Source organism: Trichogramma pretiosum, unplaced genomic scaffold, assembly GCF_000599845.2.
Source record: "Trichogramma pretiosum strain Unisexual culture from Peru unplaced genomic scaffold, Tpre_2.0 scaffold11, whole genome shotgun sequence".
NCBI classification, from domain to species: domain Eukaryota; kingdom Metazoa; phylum Arthropoda; class Insecta; order Hymenoptera; family Trichogrammatidae; genus Trichogramma; species Trichogramma pretiosum.
The window spans coordinates 1,476,090-1,493,871 of NW_019641702.1; the positions used below are offsets into that span (position 1 = coordinate 1,476,090).

The 17,782-nt window shown below is 39.0% G+C and overlaps 1 protein-coding gene across 7 annotated transcripts in view; it reads right to left on the reverse strand.

The window, feature by feature from the left end:
• The window catches only part of LOC106653873 (calponin homology domain-containing protein DDB_G0272472-like), a 31,156-nt gene that overhangs the window by 1,557 nt on the left and 11,817 nt on the right, over positions 1–17,782 (reverse strand). The window contains exons 2-12 of one of the 7 annotated variants that reach the window (XM_023462650.1): positions 11,433–11,477; positions 9,629–9,850; positions 9,231–9,319; positions 8,098–8,390; positions 3,565–3,618; positions 3,303–3,356; positions 2,979–3,125; positions 2,460–2,532; positions 1,521–1,733; positions 1,167–1,274; positions 574–829 (exon numbers count right to left, since the gene is read on the reverse strand). In XM_023462650.1, the coding sequence (XP_023318418.1) occupies positions 574–829; positions 1,167–1,274; positions 1,521–1,733; positions 2,460–2,532; positions 2,979–3,125; positions 3,303–3,356; positions 3,565–3,618; positions 8,098–8,390; positions 9,231–9,319; positions 9,629–9,850; positions 11,433–11,477 (1,554 nt within the window). Of the gene's footprint in view, positions 1–573; positions 830–1,166; positions 1,275–1,520; positions 1,734–2,459; positions 2,533–2,975; positions 3,126–3,302; positions 3,357–3,564; positions 3,619–8,097; positions 8,391–9,230; positions 9,320–9,628; positions 9,851–11,432; positions 11,478–17,782 lie in introns of all 7 variants that reach the window. The other 6 variants (XM_023462649.1, XM_023462653.1, XM_023462652.1 and 3 more) reach the window with 6 other exon arrangements.

The following is a 17,782-nucleotide window of genomic DNA, read 5'->3' on the forward strand; positions in this document are numbered from 1 at the left end:
TAACTCATTGACAGGGACAGACAGTGGACATTTGTAAACAATTTAGACGTCACTTTGAGGGTTGATCGTTCTTTCCAAATGTTAGCCTTGACGTGTATAAAGAATTTAAAATAATCCCAGTTTTGTTGTTTAATTTTTTACGGAAAAATTGTGTGTCAAGCGAGTTGTTTTTAATTAGATAAGCTTAATTTATTTATTTGTCAATGATCGGGTTCGAGTACAATCTGAAAACAAGAAAGCAAAACAAAAAAGAATTTAATAATAATACTTCTGAGAGTTGCGTTGAAATAACAAATGTTCCGTGCGGAAAGACATAGCGCGTGGCGTGTTGCGTTTCTTGCGACACGTAATATCCGCTGTGGTGAGTTATCGTTCTTGACTTGGTCGACTCAAGCTTAAATAAAACGTGTGGTGGAATTTAAATTTTTGAACAAACATGTGCGTGTATTAACGTGTATTCGTCGTTTTCTTTTAAAAACGACCCAATTATATAACATTCAACGAAAAATGATGCGATTAATATTTCAATACATGCCAGATCGCTGCGTCGCAGTCGCGCTCGATCTTAATTACCTGAGTTTCTTCGTCTTGATCGACCTCGTAGGGCTGGTCCTCGACGTCTTGATCGACGTTCTCGATGACGGATCGCTCGACCTCCTGCACATCGTCGCTCACGACGTCGGCATTGACGACCCCGGACGAGGACGACAGGACCAAATTTGCCGTTTTGTCCTCGTCCTCCTCCTGCTTCTTTTTCTCCTCCTCTCGCTCCTTGGCTTGGCGTTCTTGCTCGTCGGCGATCGCTTGCAACACTGCTTCGTTGTACAATCTGAGGGCAATACCGTTTTCGTTTTTCAATTCGTTCGACCGCTTTGTTTCCGAAAAATTTGTAATAAAGTCGCACACCATACAAATCTCAAAGACCAATAATGTAGACGCGTCGATAATATGTTCTTGTATTTTTCAAAACAAACTTCGAACTTACCGGATCGAACCATTATGGATATGCTCATGAATGGATCGTCATTTTTTCTCGCTCAAAAATCAATGATATTATGTCGAGAAAAAAAAACTAGTTCGCTCGATTTGCTGTGTGTGGTGCATCTGAATCGATCATGAGTGAAAATCATGATGTTGATCGCAAAAACACACATTTTTAATCTTACTTTTCGTTTTCTTCGAGCATCAAGGCTTTTTGCTCCAAATTTTTATTTCTCTCGTTAACAAGCGCTTGACGCAGTATAACGTGGAACGACTGGGTCTCAAGCTTCTCTCTATTGAACGGTTACGTTTTTGCGAAAATAAAAGCGCTCATTATCGTGGGTAGCTAGTGTCATACGTTCATTCAATTTGTTTTTCGTATGAATTTTTTTCGAGCATCGCGTGCACAAAAATTAACGTAAAATAAGATCACCAAAAAAAGTCATATCGAATTTCTAGTCTAGATCAGCACACTTCGATATATGCACTCACGTAAGAAAACACTTGAGTGAAGTTACGTAAAGAAAAAATCATCTTACTTTTCATCTTCGACCATACGTTCGGCTTCGTGTCGAGCAGCTTCAGCCTTGGCAATGACATCTTGCCTCTCCGCCTCGAGCCTCTCCTGTTCCTTAATTTCAGCGATTCTCTGGTCCTCCTCGAGCTTTATAGCAGCCAATCTCGCAACTTCTTTCTCCTCGGCGATTCTTCGACGCTCGGCTAGTTCCCAGGCTCGTCTTTCTTCTTCCATTCTAGAGACGCATCGAGAGATGGAGGGAAGCGAGAAAGAGAAAAGCGAGAACATAAGAGTATTTGAACTTTTTAATTGGAGCTTCGTAAGATTGAGAGCGTATGTGCATTAGTTCGATCGATCGAAGAAAGTACAGAGTTCGAATTTCCAAGTTTTAATGGTATATGAAAATCATGCAGTGTTCGAGTTGAAGGTGCAAGTGCAAAATAGTCCGGGCTTTGTGCGGATTTCATTTTTAAATCCCTTTTTCGATGGCCAGGCGTTATAGAATATCGAATTGAATACCTCGGTGGCGCTTTGATGAGGAGAGAGAGACAGAGAGGAAAAATAAGTGATGGAGACAGAGGAGAATGTTACGCCTTGAAACTTCTTACAAAGATTTGCAGTAATCGCCGTCACAATTGAAATGCATGGGGTGATTTTTTTTTCTTGCAAAATCATTCAAAATCCAACAATTATTCAAACCAGCCTTTTTTACCTGAGATCATAATATTTTCGCGTTCTCAAGCGTCTTATGAAGTTCAGCGTATTATTTAGATTTTTAGGAGTAGGGTATACGTAATCTCTAGGTGGAGGGGGTTTCGCTACCAATCTTCGGATATAAGAATAGAAAAAAAATATCAATAATTACGTAAGTGAAGTAAAACGACTGTGTGAAGATGAAATGTAAAATAGAAAGTTGCTTCGCTGTATATTTATCGATCGAACCGATACTGCGGATACTCACTTTTTCTCAGCAGCCTTTTTGTCCAGGTATTCTTGCACCTTTTTGATCGTATCCTCGTCTGGTTCTTTTCTCACTAGAAAAATTTTACGATATTATTGAGTCAATCGGAAGAGCTACGTCTCGTGAATAATTTAGAGTATTTGTTATATCAACTACTATTTTACTGTACTAACGCATCGAATATTATCTTATAAAAATAATCGTTCAATCATACACGGACCCAAAAAATATTGGCATCGGCGTACTGATCAAAAACTAATCATCAGAAAAATAAAGGTTTTCGTACAAAAGCCGCAGTGCACCGGGAGATGTATACATATAAAGAATGAGTATTAGCCAGTTAATCGAGGAAAAAAGGGGGAGAAACCTGTCGCTGCAGTATAAACGAGGTATAGGTATACATCCAGATACTAAGATAACAATGGCGTAGGATTGTGTATCCGTATAGATACAAGCCATTGTAAGTCACGGAATCGGAGAGTAAAAAAAAAAAGGAGAGATGAAACATGAACGTACTACCATTCTCATCGTACTCTTGAGCCTCTTGCGTCTCTTCATTGTCCTGCACTGTTGGCTTGGCTTTTTTAACGTCTGGCTCGACTTCGATTTCCGCTTGAAGCTCGCTCGTCTTCTCGACTCGAATCTCCGCTTCTTTCGTGGCTGGTTCTGTACGTGTCGCGAGAACACACATATATACACACACATTTATGGTTCGTTTGATATACACGCGCATTTTCACATTTATTTATGAAGCAAGCGAGCTTGCAAATCGGAGTCGGGTAAACACTCGTTTTTCGTCGATCGACAAAAAGATCTCTAAGTTCGTGAGGGAGATTGGCTTACCTTCTCTACGATGATGATCGACCTCGTCTGCCCAAGTAACCGACGCGGCGGAAGCTACAATTTACAAAAACACACAATGTCTTATACACATGCGAAATGAGTCGTGTTGAAAATTTTGCATTAATTCTCGTGTATGCCTCTAAATTTCAGCTTTGAATTCTGTTTAAACTTTTTTTTACTTTCGTGTCTTGATTTTTTCTATGCGCTGTCAACTACGTAACTAGTAAGCATTTTTTGCGGAAAAAAAAATATTGATACTAACCAGGACGGTCCTCGCTAACAATTTCAACATGTCGTTCGACGGGTATCGATGGAGCTGCGTAAGAAACGGAAATATTACGGTGAAAATCGTGTCACATGTTGAAAAATGCATAAGCCCAATCATAAAGCAATTTTTTTTATATATAATATGCGTGCGGCAAAACTCCAGCCATTATAAACACATCGCAAGTTATTCAAAAGTTTATCAAGCTTTTTATTCAGTCGTTAAAGTAGCCACGTGAAATCGCAAAATTGCAAGAGGGTTAATAACGTTGCAGCCATTATTCCGAGTTTTTAAAATTTTCACGGAGGCTTCGTATCGAATATTGCCGCGAGCACTTAGCAATTATATCTACGCGCTACGAGCATTTCGAGTTTTTTTTTTGCTCTAAAATGATAATTTTTTTTCTTTGTTGCGATGCAAAAAGCTCGAGATGCGGTAAGCTTAAGCGCCAGCGCGCGCTGGAGATATTTTTTTTCCTCCACCCAGCATGGGTGCGTAATACCCGCTGTCGCGAATAGGATTATGCGTACGCTTTTCGTTGGCATAAGAGGCAAGGCATTCGTGGAAAAAGTTGCATTCAAACGCCATTATCGCATTTAATTATAATCGCATTTAATCATTATTGTTGTTAACATGTTCGATAGTACGATTAAACAAGGCTTATGTAAGCAGGCGGAATCGCATGAGAAGCTATGTGACTGTATGTATGTAAAAAGAAGCCTACTATCATGGAATTATTATTATATCGATATGCTCGGTTGACAGCTGATATCATGATGGGAGATGACGCGTACATTTTTAGAGTGTGCATCAAATCATATCATACGCGTATATGCATTCGAACGAATCACATTTCTGAGGGCAGTTTATACGCGTATCATAATTATGTGGAATCAACAACAGGTCGACGACGGTCTTTTATGTACTCGGATTGCGTCGAGCTCATGTTGAGACAGCGCCGGATGTGGCGGGGGGAGAGAGGGGGGGATTAGTGGACGTTGACGATGAGAAGCGAAAATAGATTCGTACGCAGTGATACGGGATAGCGAATCGATGATAACTTTCGTGCGGTGCGGCGATACATCGTGCGGCGCATAATATAATAATATGGGTGCGGCTGATATGGTTGTATTATTGTCGAGAGGGAGAATGGGTGAAGAAATTGCGCGCGGAGCATATGCAGTGCGAGATATACACAGGGCCTCAACTACGTCTCGTGTATGTATACATTCGTGTACACACACAGACAGACAGACAGACTGAGGCAGCTACAGCGGCGTATACTTTGTACAACGAGGAGTGCGATCCTAGGCACGCACCGCTCGCATTTATATACATGTACAGCATGCGTGAAAAGAATCGTATAATGCACCGCACATAGCAGTGGGAAACTGGGTTAAACTTTTTTTATTTTTTGGTTTTTTTTTTTATTTTCATTATTTTTCTCAAGTTTATTTTTCTCGCGTACGTGAACGTGGGATATAACAAACGGATACAAACGCAAACATGAATGGGTGCGAAATGCAGAGAGAGAGAGAAACAAGTTTATTGGGAGCGATTCCATTTGTTAGGCTGAATTTGCAAGAGTATGATCATAATCGCTGCGTGTTTTGACGCTCGAGTGACGAAAGAGAGATAGGAATTAGCTTTTTACACGCCCGGCCAGATACTGCACTATTGCGGAACTTTTTTTTCGCTCGCCTTTTTTTTCCCGGATTATCTAGATACGTACACGCTCAGTTACACGTTTTACCTCCCCCGTATAATACGCGTGACGCGTCGTGCACAAATACACTCGTACTCATACTACTGCAGGCGCCCGACGCTAAATTATAAAGGCCATAATGCTTTTGACAAATAAATTGTTTGAGAAATTAGGTCGCGTATATATATACGAGTGCGGCAAGATCTGTAAAATATCTTTCGGGGATTACGAACACTGCGAGCATTGATCTTGATTAACTCGCTCTATACTTATATTCTGTTTTCGTGCTTGAAAAATTCGTGACTGAATCGATTTTCGAACGACCATCTTCGCCAATCGTAAATTTTCTCTTTGTGACATTTATCTTGACTTAATTTGATTTCATCTTTTTTCTTTCCTTCTCTCTTTCTCATTTTTTTTTTTTTTTTTTTTTTTTGACAAAGCTAGCTATGTCTCCGTTCCTTTTTTCGTTCTCTTTCTTTCGAATAAACACTCGAGGTAAAACATTTGCGTTACGTTAGGCATGTGCTATCATTTCAAAATTCTTACCTCAATTTAGAAGAAATTTTTATTTCAAAGTAAGGGAGGTTCTTTATGTAAAGAGAAAAATGAGATTGGCTTTTTATCATGTAAATCAGAATTTATTTATTGTTTTCCGTGTATTTCGTCATATTTTCGTGTTACATCATATGATAAGTGTCGTTCGTGTATTTAAGAAGATCCGTCGTTCGCGTTTAGATTAAATCATGTTACACTCCCATTTTATGGAATCAAAAACGTATTGTAATGTAAAAATTGAAATTTTTTTTGTTTACAGAATAATGGTACAGCTATTATTTTTATATGTTGAACGGCATTAACAACATTGTTCTCCAGAGTCACATTTGTCGAGCCCAATTTTTCTTTTTCATTCCTTTCTTTTAAAATAAAAATTTTCAGAACAGCTCACGAGTGCTGAACAATTGTGTAATAATTATCCTCTTTTGTAAAGTGATAACTCATTTGAAGATTATAATACTCATTTACGCTAATTATACGTTTAAAGCACGAGCTCAATGCTATTTAAAAGTGGAAAAAAAGTAAACAGAAAATATACGAGCTTCAACAAAAAGCGGACCTTCTTCTACGCGTATGCGCGATGTGATATTATACGCATGTCAAGACTGATAAAAGTGTATGATTCGACTAAAAATTTGTACATTATTTTTTACGCGTGTGTGCATCATCGTATATATGTGAATGTGCACATTTTTTTATATATAGCGCGCATATTGTGCGCGAGTTGCGTGTATATATACGAGTGCTACGCGCGCGCGCTCAACGTAATGAGCGTGAGGGCTTGACGTTTACATAGGCAAAATTAAAACGAGGAGCCGGCGAGAAATGCGAGAATTATACAACTGGTAGAATTTATTTGCTTTTTTCGCGCGTATTTCGGTGAAAAAAAACTGTGCGCGAATGTGACGCTGCGTAATATGTAAATTAAGAGACGAGACAAAACAATATAGCTTTTATTATGATCAAAAAAGTGCACACATGCCGAGAGGGATATATATTTTTGATGGAGGGTGAGAAGCTCTCACAGAGACTAATGATACATTTATTATTAAAGTCGGAGAGAGATAGAGAGAGAGAAAGAGTTGAGACGTGTGGTCGAGGCCAAGGAACAGAGAGAGAGAGAAAGATAGAGAGAGATAGCTGTGCTGTGTGTGGCACAATAGGGTCTTGTGGAATTTTTAAAATGGATCGATGCAAAGGGGAGTTTTTATTTCTAAAAGTCTCATTCTTCGGGTTCTGCTTCCTCTTCGATTTTTGCTTTTGCTTTTGTTTTAGCCGAGGGATCCTCGTACAGCTCGGGTACGCGATTTCTCCAACCTGATGTTGGCTTGGAGGACGGCTTTCCGCCTGAAATTTTGAGAAAACTCGCTTGTTCTTTTTCTCTTTTCATAGTCCAACATCATGCATATGTTGCTTTTAATTACGCCTCTTGTGCTGTTTGCGTTTTCGGTTTTTGTGGAATTTTTGGCAGCTTCATTGCGAGAAGCGACTCGTTTTCTCGTTTCCACTTGTTTTCAAAGTTGCTTAATATCAAACGGGTCGTTGTTTGCGTGTAATTTCGAAACGATGGAAAATACATCATAATATAGGCATACTTCTAACGCTGAGGCTGTGTTGCATTGTGTTTGTATATAAGTTTTGTTACAGACAAAGGTGCCAGAAAGACGAAATAAAGACACTGATTCATTTACAAGTAGTAACAAAAATTGATAAAAAAAAGCACGATCACTTTTAAATCAAAACAACATGAAAAATAATAAAAATAAAAAAAAATCAAAAAACTACGACTATTTATTAGCCACGAAAAATATATTATAACGATGTTGTGTATAATGTTTGGTACAACAGGTAGACAGAGAGATACAAAAATAAAAATAATTAGACTCGGAAGTAAAAAAAAAAGATTATAAATAGTGACAAATCACACGACGACGACGTCTTGGGGCCGTCTTTATTTATGCATCAGTTATAAATATAAATAAAAATACTTTTTGCGAGCGAGAGCAAACAGTAACAATATAATGAGGCGCCATTCGTCACCACATATTCAGGTCTTGTGGGTCCATGTGCAATGACGAATGGCGCTCAAATCGCTCGACTGTATAAATAATTGCGGAAAAACAAAAAGTCGACACCGAAGGCGTGTTTTTTTTCGTGCCTATAAATAATAGCTACTCGCATAGCCGCGATTAAATCTTCTCGTTTTCATTCTTTTTTTTTTAACGCGATGCTAATTTAACACTCTCAAAATAATTGCCTGTACTTACATGCATCCTCGGCGGCTTTTCGATTTTTTGAATAGAAGCTCATGAGATTCACGTCGGACTTGACATCGCCGGGCACGAGATCGCCCACGGTGTAATACGGCCTGCGACGAGGTTGCGGTCTGCCGCCGGCATATTTGATACAGGCCAAATGTCCGCTGCCAATGTCACGTTTTTCCGGCGTGCTGTACCAGGGCAGGTCCGCGATGTCCTTGCGGGTATTTTTTGAGTTTATGATGCGGCGCACGTAGTCGTCGCTACGCAGACGCTCGGGTATTGTCGTCTCTTCGTAATCGCTGCATTATCGATCGATATAGGCAAATATATCATTATTATCAAAGGATGTACGAAAATATTGGCGCTGCTTTAAAAATACGTTATGAGCTCGGCGGGCAAATAAACGTTCAACGACGTCGAGGGTAATGAGAGATCCGTTTTGGCAGACGATGAGTTCCGAAATAGAGTCTTACTGACGTGCGAGTTCGCCGCGCGCGTGTGTATGTACGTATATAGTTCATCATACGCGATGTTAAAATTTTCAATGCTTGATTCACCAAGTTTACCGCTGATCGAAAAAAAAACAAAGTTATTTTTGAGAAAAATTAACTTCCAAGCGAAGTAAACTCAATAGCTCGGAAAATACGTCAGCTGCGCTGAATTTGTCTTACAATGCGAGAAAAAACTGCTGGAAAGAATTAAAGGTAACGAGGCCTTGATCTATCTGCCTCTTCAAGTACGTAGATACGCGCCCGAGCACTCGGCAAAGCCACGAATAGGTCGGAATATACTGTAATGAGTTGAAAAAATAATCTTGCAAGTTTTTATACACACGGAAGCCTTCTTTTCGAAAGCTAAAGTTGTTCTTTTGTTGCACCGCGGCCCCGCTTCTGGATGCAAGACTTCTCTCTCTCGTGCGCGCGGATTTCTATAGGATTTTGCGAAAATTAAAAAAATGTTCACAAGCTTTGCGGCGACTTTAACGTCCGACTTTTTAAATTATTATATGAACTTGAATAAAGTAAAAAAAAAAGTATAGTACAAATAAGTTAATATTTCAGCATCGTTTGTGCGCGTAGGTAGCGAGATAAATTGATTTTCTGTTTTACATGCCAACTCAATTAAAAGTTTGCTCTTACCTAACCGAGGGTCTGGGAACAAAAACGTGAATTTTGCGAAGAAGGTTGTCTGTCCTTGCTCGAATGTCTCTCGTCTCATCGTCAAAATCCTGCATTAATAATAAGAGTTTTAAAAATCAAATCTGCGAAACAATGGGCATTTAAATTTCAAATGTAACGATTCAATTTAAAGAACTAAATAAAAATGTTAAAAAAAGTTGTCCACTTGTGAGCACCACTCAATCCAACAAGTCGTGTTTAACCTTACTCACGAGACCAATCATCATTATTATTATCCTTTTCACGCTGACGTTACGCCGAAGATTATTAATTAAAAACGATAGTTGTGGTATTGCTTGTCCTTGTTCAATGTGTATAATCAATCGTATATAGATGAGTAGTTACAGTGTGAGACTTACGATATAGTTCCTTGAATTAAGGTAGTCCTCGGTGTAGGATTTGGTGGAGGGCCTTTGGAGGTAGCGTATCCTGTTGAGCTCTGCCGCGATGATGCTAGGTCTGACTCGCGCATGTAACTTAATGGGCAGATACGAGCCGGCGTGATAAATGCGCACCGGCGAGTGTACAATGCTGACGAGCCTCTTGTGTGCCACATACGGCATGTGAGGTGCCGACCTCAGCTATATACATGTCAGATCAAATTTTTGTTCGGTTTTTTTTTCTGTCTTTATCCTTTCTTAATTTTGTTCGATTCATGGCAGTTTTTTTTTGTATTATTTGCTTCTATTTTAATTTTAATAATAAAATCACTCTAACGTGTGCTCGCGTCGAGCTTGTTTTTAGTATCAAAGCGTAAAGATAAGTAATTATTCAAGGCAGCAGTGTATTATTGCGCAGCGAGAGAGGCTTTCATTTATGGAACTCTTTTTTTGTTCGTTCCTTAGAGTAGCTTTTTTTATATAAAGAGAGAGATCGAAAAGCTGGATAGCGCGAGAAGAGCTTTTTTTTTGAAGACTAAAGATTTTTATCTAAGTTGCCTCTCTTTTGACTTTCTTTTTTGCGCGTTCACTCTGGCAATCGCTAATTGCTTCATGAAGGTCTTTACAATTTTTCCTTTCAATCAACGGTAACACTAAATGTAAAATCTGTACGAAAAGAAGTTTTTACGTACAAAAAAAAATCAAGACCATAAAATAGTCCTGTTTCGAAAACTTTTTTACCTCCCGAGAATCGATCGGACAAATTTGACTTTGGTATACAAGCATGGATCGATGCATATTGAATTTTATGAATTATTAATAAAAGTGTAGCCCTTACGATAGCTTGTCGATCTAATTTATGGGTGCAAATTGAGTCGTTAATCGTAAATAAATGATAGTGATGTTAAATTCAACGCTATCTCATTCTTTAATCACATCTGCAATTAAGAGAGGCTATAACTTTGATTAATTCGGCCATTAAAAGTTTCATAAAGAATTAATAGTCGTATTTTCCTCAGTGTCGTTATTATTATATATCCACTGAGGGAGTGAAATTATCAAAAAATTAAGAAAAACACCCATTGGCGTCTTTCCTCCCTCCTTCTTTCTATTCGACTGGGCTTGCCACAATCTCATTATTTCCGAAGTAAATATCTTTCATCATAGTAAGAAAATCAAATTGATAATTAGGGGTTCAATGTGATATTTATAATTCATTTTTATATTTCATTATGAATAAAAAAGTAATATTTTGTAAAAAAAGGGCCTTCACAATGAATAGCCGAGAATATGCTGCCTCTATTGTACCGAAATTTCACGCCTGGATTATTTCCGCTTGTTCAACGTTTTATAGTACACGTTTAGCTTACCGAACCAAGATATATTTATAATAAATTAGTTGCAATTAAACAAAAGTCAGAGATAATAAGCAGCGTTGCAGTAGCAGAATCAGCAGGATACGCATAGCCTCCTCACACTGAATGTAAAATTAAAAAAGAAAAATATACGTGGAAAGATAATAGAGAGAAAAAAAAGAAGTTATTAAAAGCAAAACTGTTAGTGAAGTAATTTGCGTGGTATTATAGTGAAAAGTTGAGAAAAAAGGCACACTCTTGATTGAATCGAATAGCTTATATCATTAAAGTTGAATGAGTATGTTCTTGTACGAGATCGATCCGAACGAACGAGCGGTACACAAAGTTCAACATGGAAATTTTCATTCAACTTTCCTGACTATGCGGCCAATAGCATTGCTAATCGATAGAACTCATATAGTACTCACGAAGGGGCTGTAGGGAATCATTAAGTAGTACGGGCCACGTATCGGCTGCGTCGAGTGAAATAGCCAAGAGGAAAATCAACAGAACAACACACAGAAGTAGAGAAATGTATAAGAGCGACGCAGAGGTGGTGGTAGTTCATTTCGTTCGAGGAATTTGTTTTATTCATTTTTTTTTTTTTTTTTATAGATATGTACACACATATCGTCGTTGAGAATCAGAAGGCGTACCAGCACAGTTGACGAGACGACGACGACGACGACGACGACGACGTTCGTGAGTGTGTGTGTTCGGGAGTCGAGTGGAGCACGCGGCATACGGAATTCGCGTATGCAAACATACAAAAGAAAGACAATACTATAACAATACAAGTTTCTTTTTCTACTTGCTGGCATTATTATGGTCTTGATGTTACATATTTTTTCTCGAGGTTTACATCGATCATGGTTGCTGATGAAAAAAATTTCGAGCGGGCAAAACGAGTAAACAGGACGAAATGAAGTAATGACTGATGAACGCACAGATACAATTCATGTGATATGCTTATTAGACGTATCGAGATTACATTCATGTTTGGACAACACACCTACGGATGATGGGTGAGATGAACATTTTTGAGGAAAAAAAATGTGAAAAAGCTGCAAAGCAACTGTACGATTATCTAGCTCTACATCCTATATAAGATAGAGATAGAGGAAAGCAGGTGAGCGAGCTGTGATGTCTGCTGGTTGTATCTTTACTTTTCTTTCTCTCTATAGAGCAGCCGAAGCTGTAAAAACTACGCTCGCCACGTATTCCCGCTTGAATTCGTTTATTCCTCGCGCTACCCTCCTCCGCCTCCCCCGCACCGTCGCCTCTTTTTATCCCTCGCGTTCTCAAGAAGTTTGAGCTTTAATTATAAAGCTGTGGCTAGCCAATTATCTCCCGTTGTGTGTCTATATATAGATAGCGAGCGAAATGGTGAGTCGAATTAATCGTCCGTTAGTAATTTTCTAGTATATACGCTCCACGCAGTACTAGTGAGCGAGAGCGCCATATACTAACATAGCTGACCTTCTCACAAATGTTTGCTACTGGTTAGAAAAAGCTAACAAGCTGTCAAAGGAGTCGAAAAAAAGACTATTTCAAGCAGTATACACGTGTTAAACATCGGGTTAATGATAATTGATAAAAAAAGCAATTAATGTACAAGCACGAGCCGCGTGACTCGTTTACGTGTCGTCATTCGTCGAGTGATTTTTTTTCTACTCGTTTTCAACGCTTTTTTGCGTTGATGAAAAAAATAAATAAATACAAAACTATGCCATAATCGACCTTTTGAGGTGTTTTTTTCGTTCTTTTTCAGGATACACTGATATACACATTTCAAAAAAAAAAGGAAAGAAAGTTACCCATTAGGTTGGACATTTTTACATACAGCAAATGGAAGAACAAGGATCAGTGGGCGAAAGTGAATAACGGAAATACGAAAAAAACGATGATGCATTAGAATTTGAAAACAGCTTTGTATATTTGTCACAAGTAAGAATAAGATTTGTTATACAAATTGTAAACGCGCGTTGTTGTTTACCTCGGACTCGATTCATTGCCAAAGTTTGGCATGGCTCTCGCACACGCTATCCACATACACATATACACAAACGCACACTCATATCAAGTTTAAAAATTTGGATGACGAAGATGTTGAACTATTTCGTAAGATCATAGCACATGCTTGTGTTTCGATGTCTGCGCGTAGGCTAATTATATATTCGTAGAGATATTTATTTAGACATTCGAATCATTCGTCAAGTTCAAGAGCTTGACATGTATGCGATATAACAATGCTATATTCCTTTACAATTATACGCTTCAAGGTCTTTGTTTACTAAAAGTATTAACGCAGCGACGATCGACGAAGAAGAATACATTACTATATCGACTGTTGCTTTTGAATATAAGATAATTTGACCGACCCTCTGCCTCTCTCTTTCTTTTCCGTCATTTTTTTTGTGCTCATCAAAAGGGATGTCAGTTGCAAAATTATGAATATATACGAATTTAAATGTTGAAACGTAGAAGCGACGAAAAGAGAAAGATAGAGAGAGAGACAGAGTGATGACAAATTTCTAGACTATGATGCTCAAAGTCAAAGGAAAAGTTCAGCGACGGATTTTACAGTTCGAGTTTCTTTAACGACGAGGATATATACGAGCCTCTCGCAGAGAGGAAAGCTGCTGCGCAGAGAGTTATCGGTGTGTCGAGGTGCAGCGACGACGACGACGACGAAAACGAAGACGACGATGACGAAGACGACGATGACGTCCAGCTCGTGGTGCTCTCTCGGTAAGTTTCCTTAGGATAGCTCAGAAGCGTCGGCTTCATTTTCGCCCTCATCACGCTGATTATACGCACGGCGAGCGGCGCGCGGCTGCATAGCCGACTATGCAGCTCAGAGATTGCACGAAATATGTCTATAGATATCCTTTCGCCCGGCACACCAACTTCTTTGATCTTCGAGTAAGAGAGAGAGAGAGAGAGGGTCTTATTAAAAGCATTATACATATATGAGTATAGGCCAGGCTCTCTGCGATAAACTTCAAGACGTGACTAGATCGGCTTCGAGCTTTGAGCTTTACATAATGTCGATAAATTTTTGCGCGCGTCTACTCTCTATCTCATGTGTACTTTTCTCGTCGTTTACAATCGAATATTCCCCTGGGCGAGGCCAGGCCTGACGTTGTCATGCGTCAACGATGGAAAAGTTGGCCGTTAATTAATTTTCACGCCGCTGCGCGCGTATAATACGGCAGCGCGTGGGGTAATTCAGCCGATCGCCGGAAGAATTAATTGCGACGCGCGCGTGGTTGGCTCATTACGTATGGCGTTCGATGTTTGTCGCTCGCACGCCTACAACGTTTGGACGCGCCACGCCATTGCAAAACAAACTCGAAGCTATTACGCGTATGTATGATGGGTGTGACCGAACGCTCACTCAACGCACCCTCGCACAAAGAGTCCGTTCAACGCGTCTTTCCGAGTGTACAATTGTATCGCTTCATAACTTATAACTACGCAAAATAATAAACCGACAGCTTTGCAATGAAGAAAATCGATACAAACAATAGATTGGGTTAGTGAAAGATCAAAAAGAAGCTTACGAGTTATAAATTACGCGCGCAGCATCGAGCGCGCTGAGATAGCAAAAAAAAAAAAGAGTAAAAGAATCATCGATTCGTCAGAGCTGGTCCTAGACGCGATAAGAGAAGTGACGGTAGGTGGTGCCGCCGGGAAGCCTGCCGGAGGTGGTGCTCTCGTAGCTCGAGCGGTATCCGCCTGGTCCGTCGCCGGAGGACGACGTCCTGGAGGTGCGCTCGGTCGTGTAATTGCCGTAGGGTCCGGACTCGCGTTTCACGCGGCTCTCGTTGGTGTAGCTCGTGGACTGGGGCCTGCCGTAGGCGTCGCTGCCCGTCCTGCTGCTGCTGTTGGTGTACGAGTAGCTGTACTGCTCCTGGGCCGAGCGCACGCCTCGCTCGGGATAGTCGCGTACCACGTAGTGCCGGGGCGTCTGTTGGTCACGTTTACAAACAACATATTTCTCTCTCGTTTTTTCTCATAGCTTTTTTTTTTGTTTTTTTGTTTGTTTTTTTTTCGTATTTTTTGCTGGCTTCATTGCGCCTGGATTATGGTTTTAAAGCGATTTGGGTTTTTAATTTCAGCGGTTAAAATCTTTTCGCAGAATGAGAGAGAGAGAGAGAGAGAGAGAGAGAGAAAAAAAAGATATTCTGGGCAAGGAGTTTGCAGCTTGCTATATATAGGCACGCACGAATGTAGGTATGCTACTGCACGAAGTTCTTATTAAGGAGATTAAAATTTTGCATTGGACAGAGTGTAGAATAGAGATTAAGTTTTATTTTTATTTCCTCTGTTAGGAGCTTGATTATTTGCTTTGGCTTAAGCGCGTTATTGTTACATGTGTGCGTTTGAATAGAGAATTTACATGAATATAACTTTTTCCGTATTTGTGCTTTCTTCAAGCCAACTGTACAAAAAATGCTGCATTGTATGAAAAATCTTAACGATATTTAAAAAAAAAAATCCATAGGCTCCGTTCACTGGGCTCGATAATCCCGAAAAATGTGATCGATCGGATTAGATTTCATACGGATATCGACTTAGAAGTGAATTTCTATGCAAATTCTCTATTACGCAAACCCAAGCAAATCTGGAGTGTACGAAAATTCAAGAGTGATTATATCTTATTTCCAACTATCTGCATATATTTTCTAAAAATATAAAATAAAATTCAGCTCACCCTGAGTGAATTTGACGATATAAAAAATTATGAATATAACAGTAAGTATAGAATAATTATTCAGATAAATTGAATGATGCAATATAATTTAAAATATTTTACGCCCAATTCTTTTTTGATAGCAATGCATAATTAAATTCACTAGTTTTGAAGTAACATTAGCATAGTACGCGTCTGATCAAACATAGATTTATTCACTGTAAAAAGTCCTGAATATGAAACGAACAAAAAAATGAAAAATTAATTCGTCAATTTCTTCGGAGGTAAATAATACAAAAAGACCTTGTACATTTTTCACAGTTACTATAATAATATACTTTTCTAATAATATATAATTTTCTTTTCACAAAATTCCATTCAAATGAATTTGAGGATCAATAGGAATTTATTTTTTAACTCTTTTGGTAGCAATTTCGATTTGTCGCTCGTATCGATTTTCCACGATTGCGTTGTAGAATAGCAGTTTTTTCTATTCTCTACCATCTATCCATATTCCTCAATTTTTCTTTCATCACTTCTACTGTTATAACCGCATACACACGTGTGAGCTTGCAACGTGCGCAGGATGTGGTAACCTCGAGAGACACCCGAAAACTCATGTATAGAAATTTACTCATTCTACCGAAAAGTATAAGTATCCCCTAATATGTCTCGAGATATCAGCGTCGAATAAGGAAGATAAAAATAATAAGCAACGGTAGGAAATATAGAGAAAAAAAATACGTGAAACGAGACGTGGTTAGTAATATAACGTCAAAATCATCGTACACGCACACTCAGGTTTGCTTTTCGTCTTACAAGCGTTCTCGTATTATAAGTGTTCCAAGATTCAATAATTATGACGCATGTGTACTGAGATGAATGCGTTATTTTTTTGCAAATGAAAAAAAAAAAAAGAAAAAACAAACTCATCGCAGCAGTGCAACAGCGTATGAGTACACATAAAAATATCATATATAGATAAATGATGAATATAAAAAATTTGCTGCTGATAGACACACAACGTGCGAGCCTAAAACTATATTGGCGTGTAAAAATAATAAATATATATCGTATAAATATGTATATAATAAGCTTTCACGTAGCTATATACCGTTTTTAGAAAATACATTTGCTTAAATAAAATGCTACGTATGGGAGGCTTACGGTTGATCGATATAGGCACAAAAGGCATCAAAAATACAAATTCACGCTTACGCATTGCATGGATATTAAAAAAAGAATAAAAAAAAAAAAAAAAAAAAAAGAAAGGAAAATTCTCTCGTACGATATCTGGAAAGCATACGTCTACAGAGAAAAATAAAGAAGAAAAGAATCCAAAGAGTTTTTAAACGAAAAATGTGTCTGTACATGCTGTGCACGCATGGAGTGAGAGTTATAAAAATGCAACGTTTTCTCCCTCTTATTTTTTTTTGTCCGTCGATGCGTGTGTGCTTGCATGCGCACACTCGACACACATACCTGCACATACCTACGTTCGTGCTCTCGATTATATATATACACAAATAGCGGCGATGCACACGATTGTCGATTGTCGAGGACGTATGGGTGAAAAAAATTATGAATGGCTACGTAATAATCTCATTGTGACCCGTAATTTTTGTAAATCAAATTTTGCAGGGAATAAATGTTTCATTGGCGTCGATGCTTTCGATCCAAGTGCGGCTGCACGGCTCGATATTGTATGCATGCGATGGGGAGGGGAGGGGGATCGGGTATTCGCGAAATACTTCGAATGTTCGATGCGGCGCGGTATCTTATATGCATGTATATTCGGAAATGCATATTTACAGTGGAAGGTTGAGGCGTATGAAAAAAAAAGTTGCGCCGCGCGCGCAAGCCCCATACCGAGAGAGAACATGGAGAGCTCTTGATCAGAAATTCTCTCTGGTCACCTTTCAGATATTTGCCCACATTCGGGCGCGCGTGCCTCCTGCATTTCGGCCAGTTTTTTCTCCCATTTTTTTTTGTTCATCGATATTTTCTGTATGCATCCGATCGTTACTTGGCTTTGGCAAAAAAATGCTCTGCTTACAGAGGGGCTCGCACATAAACAGC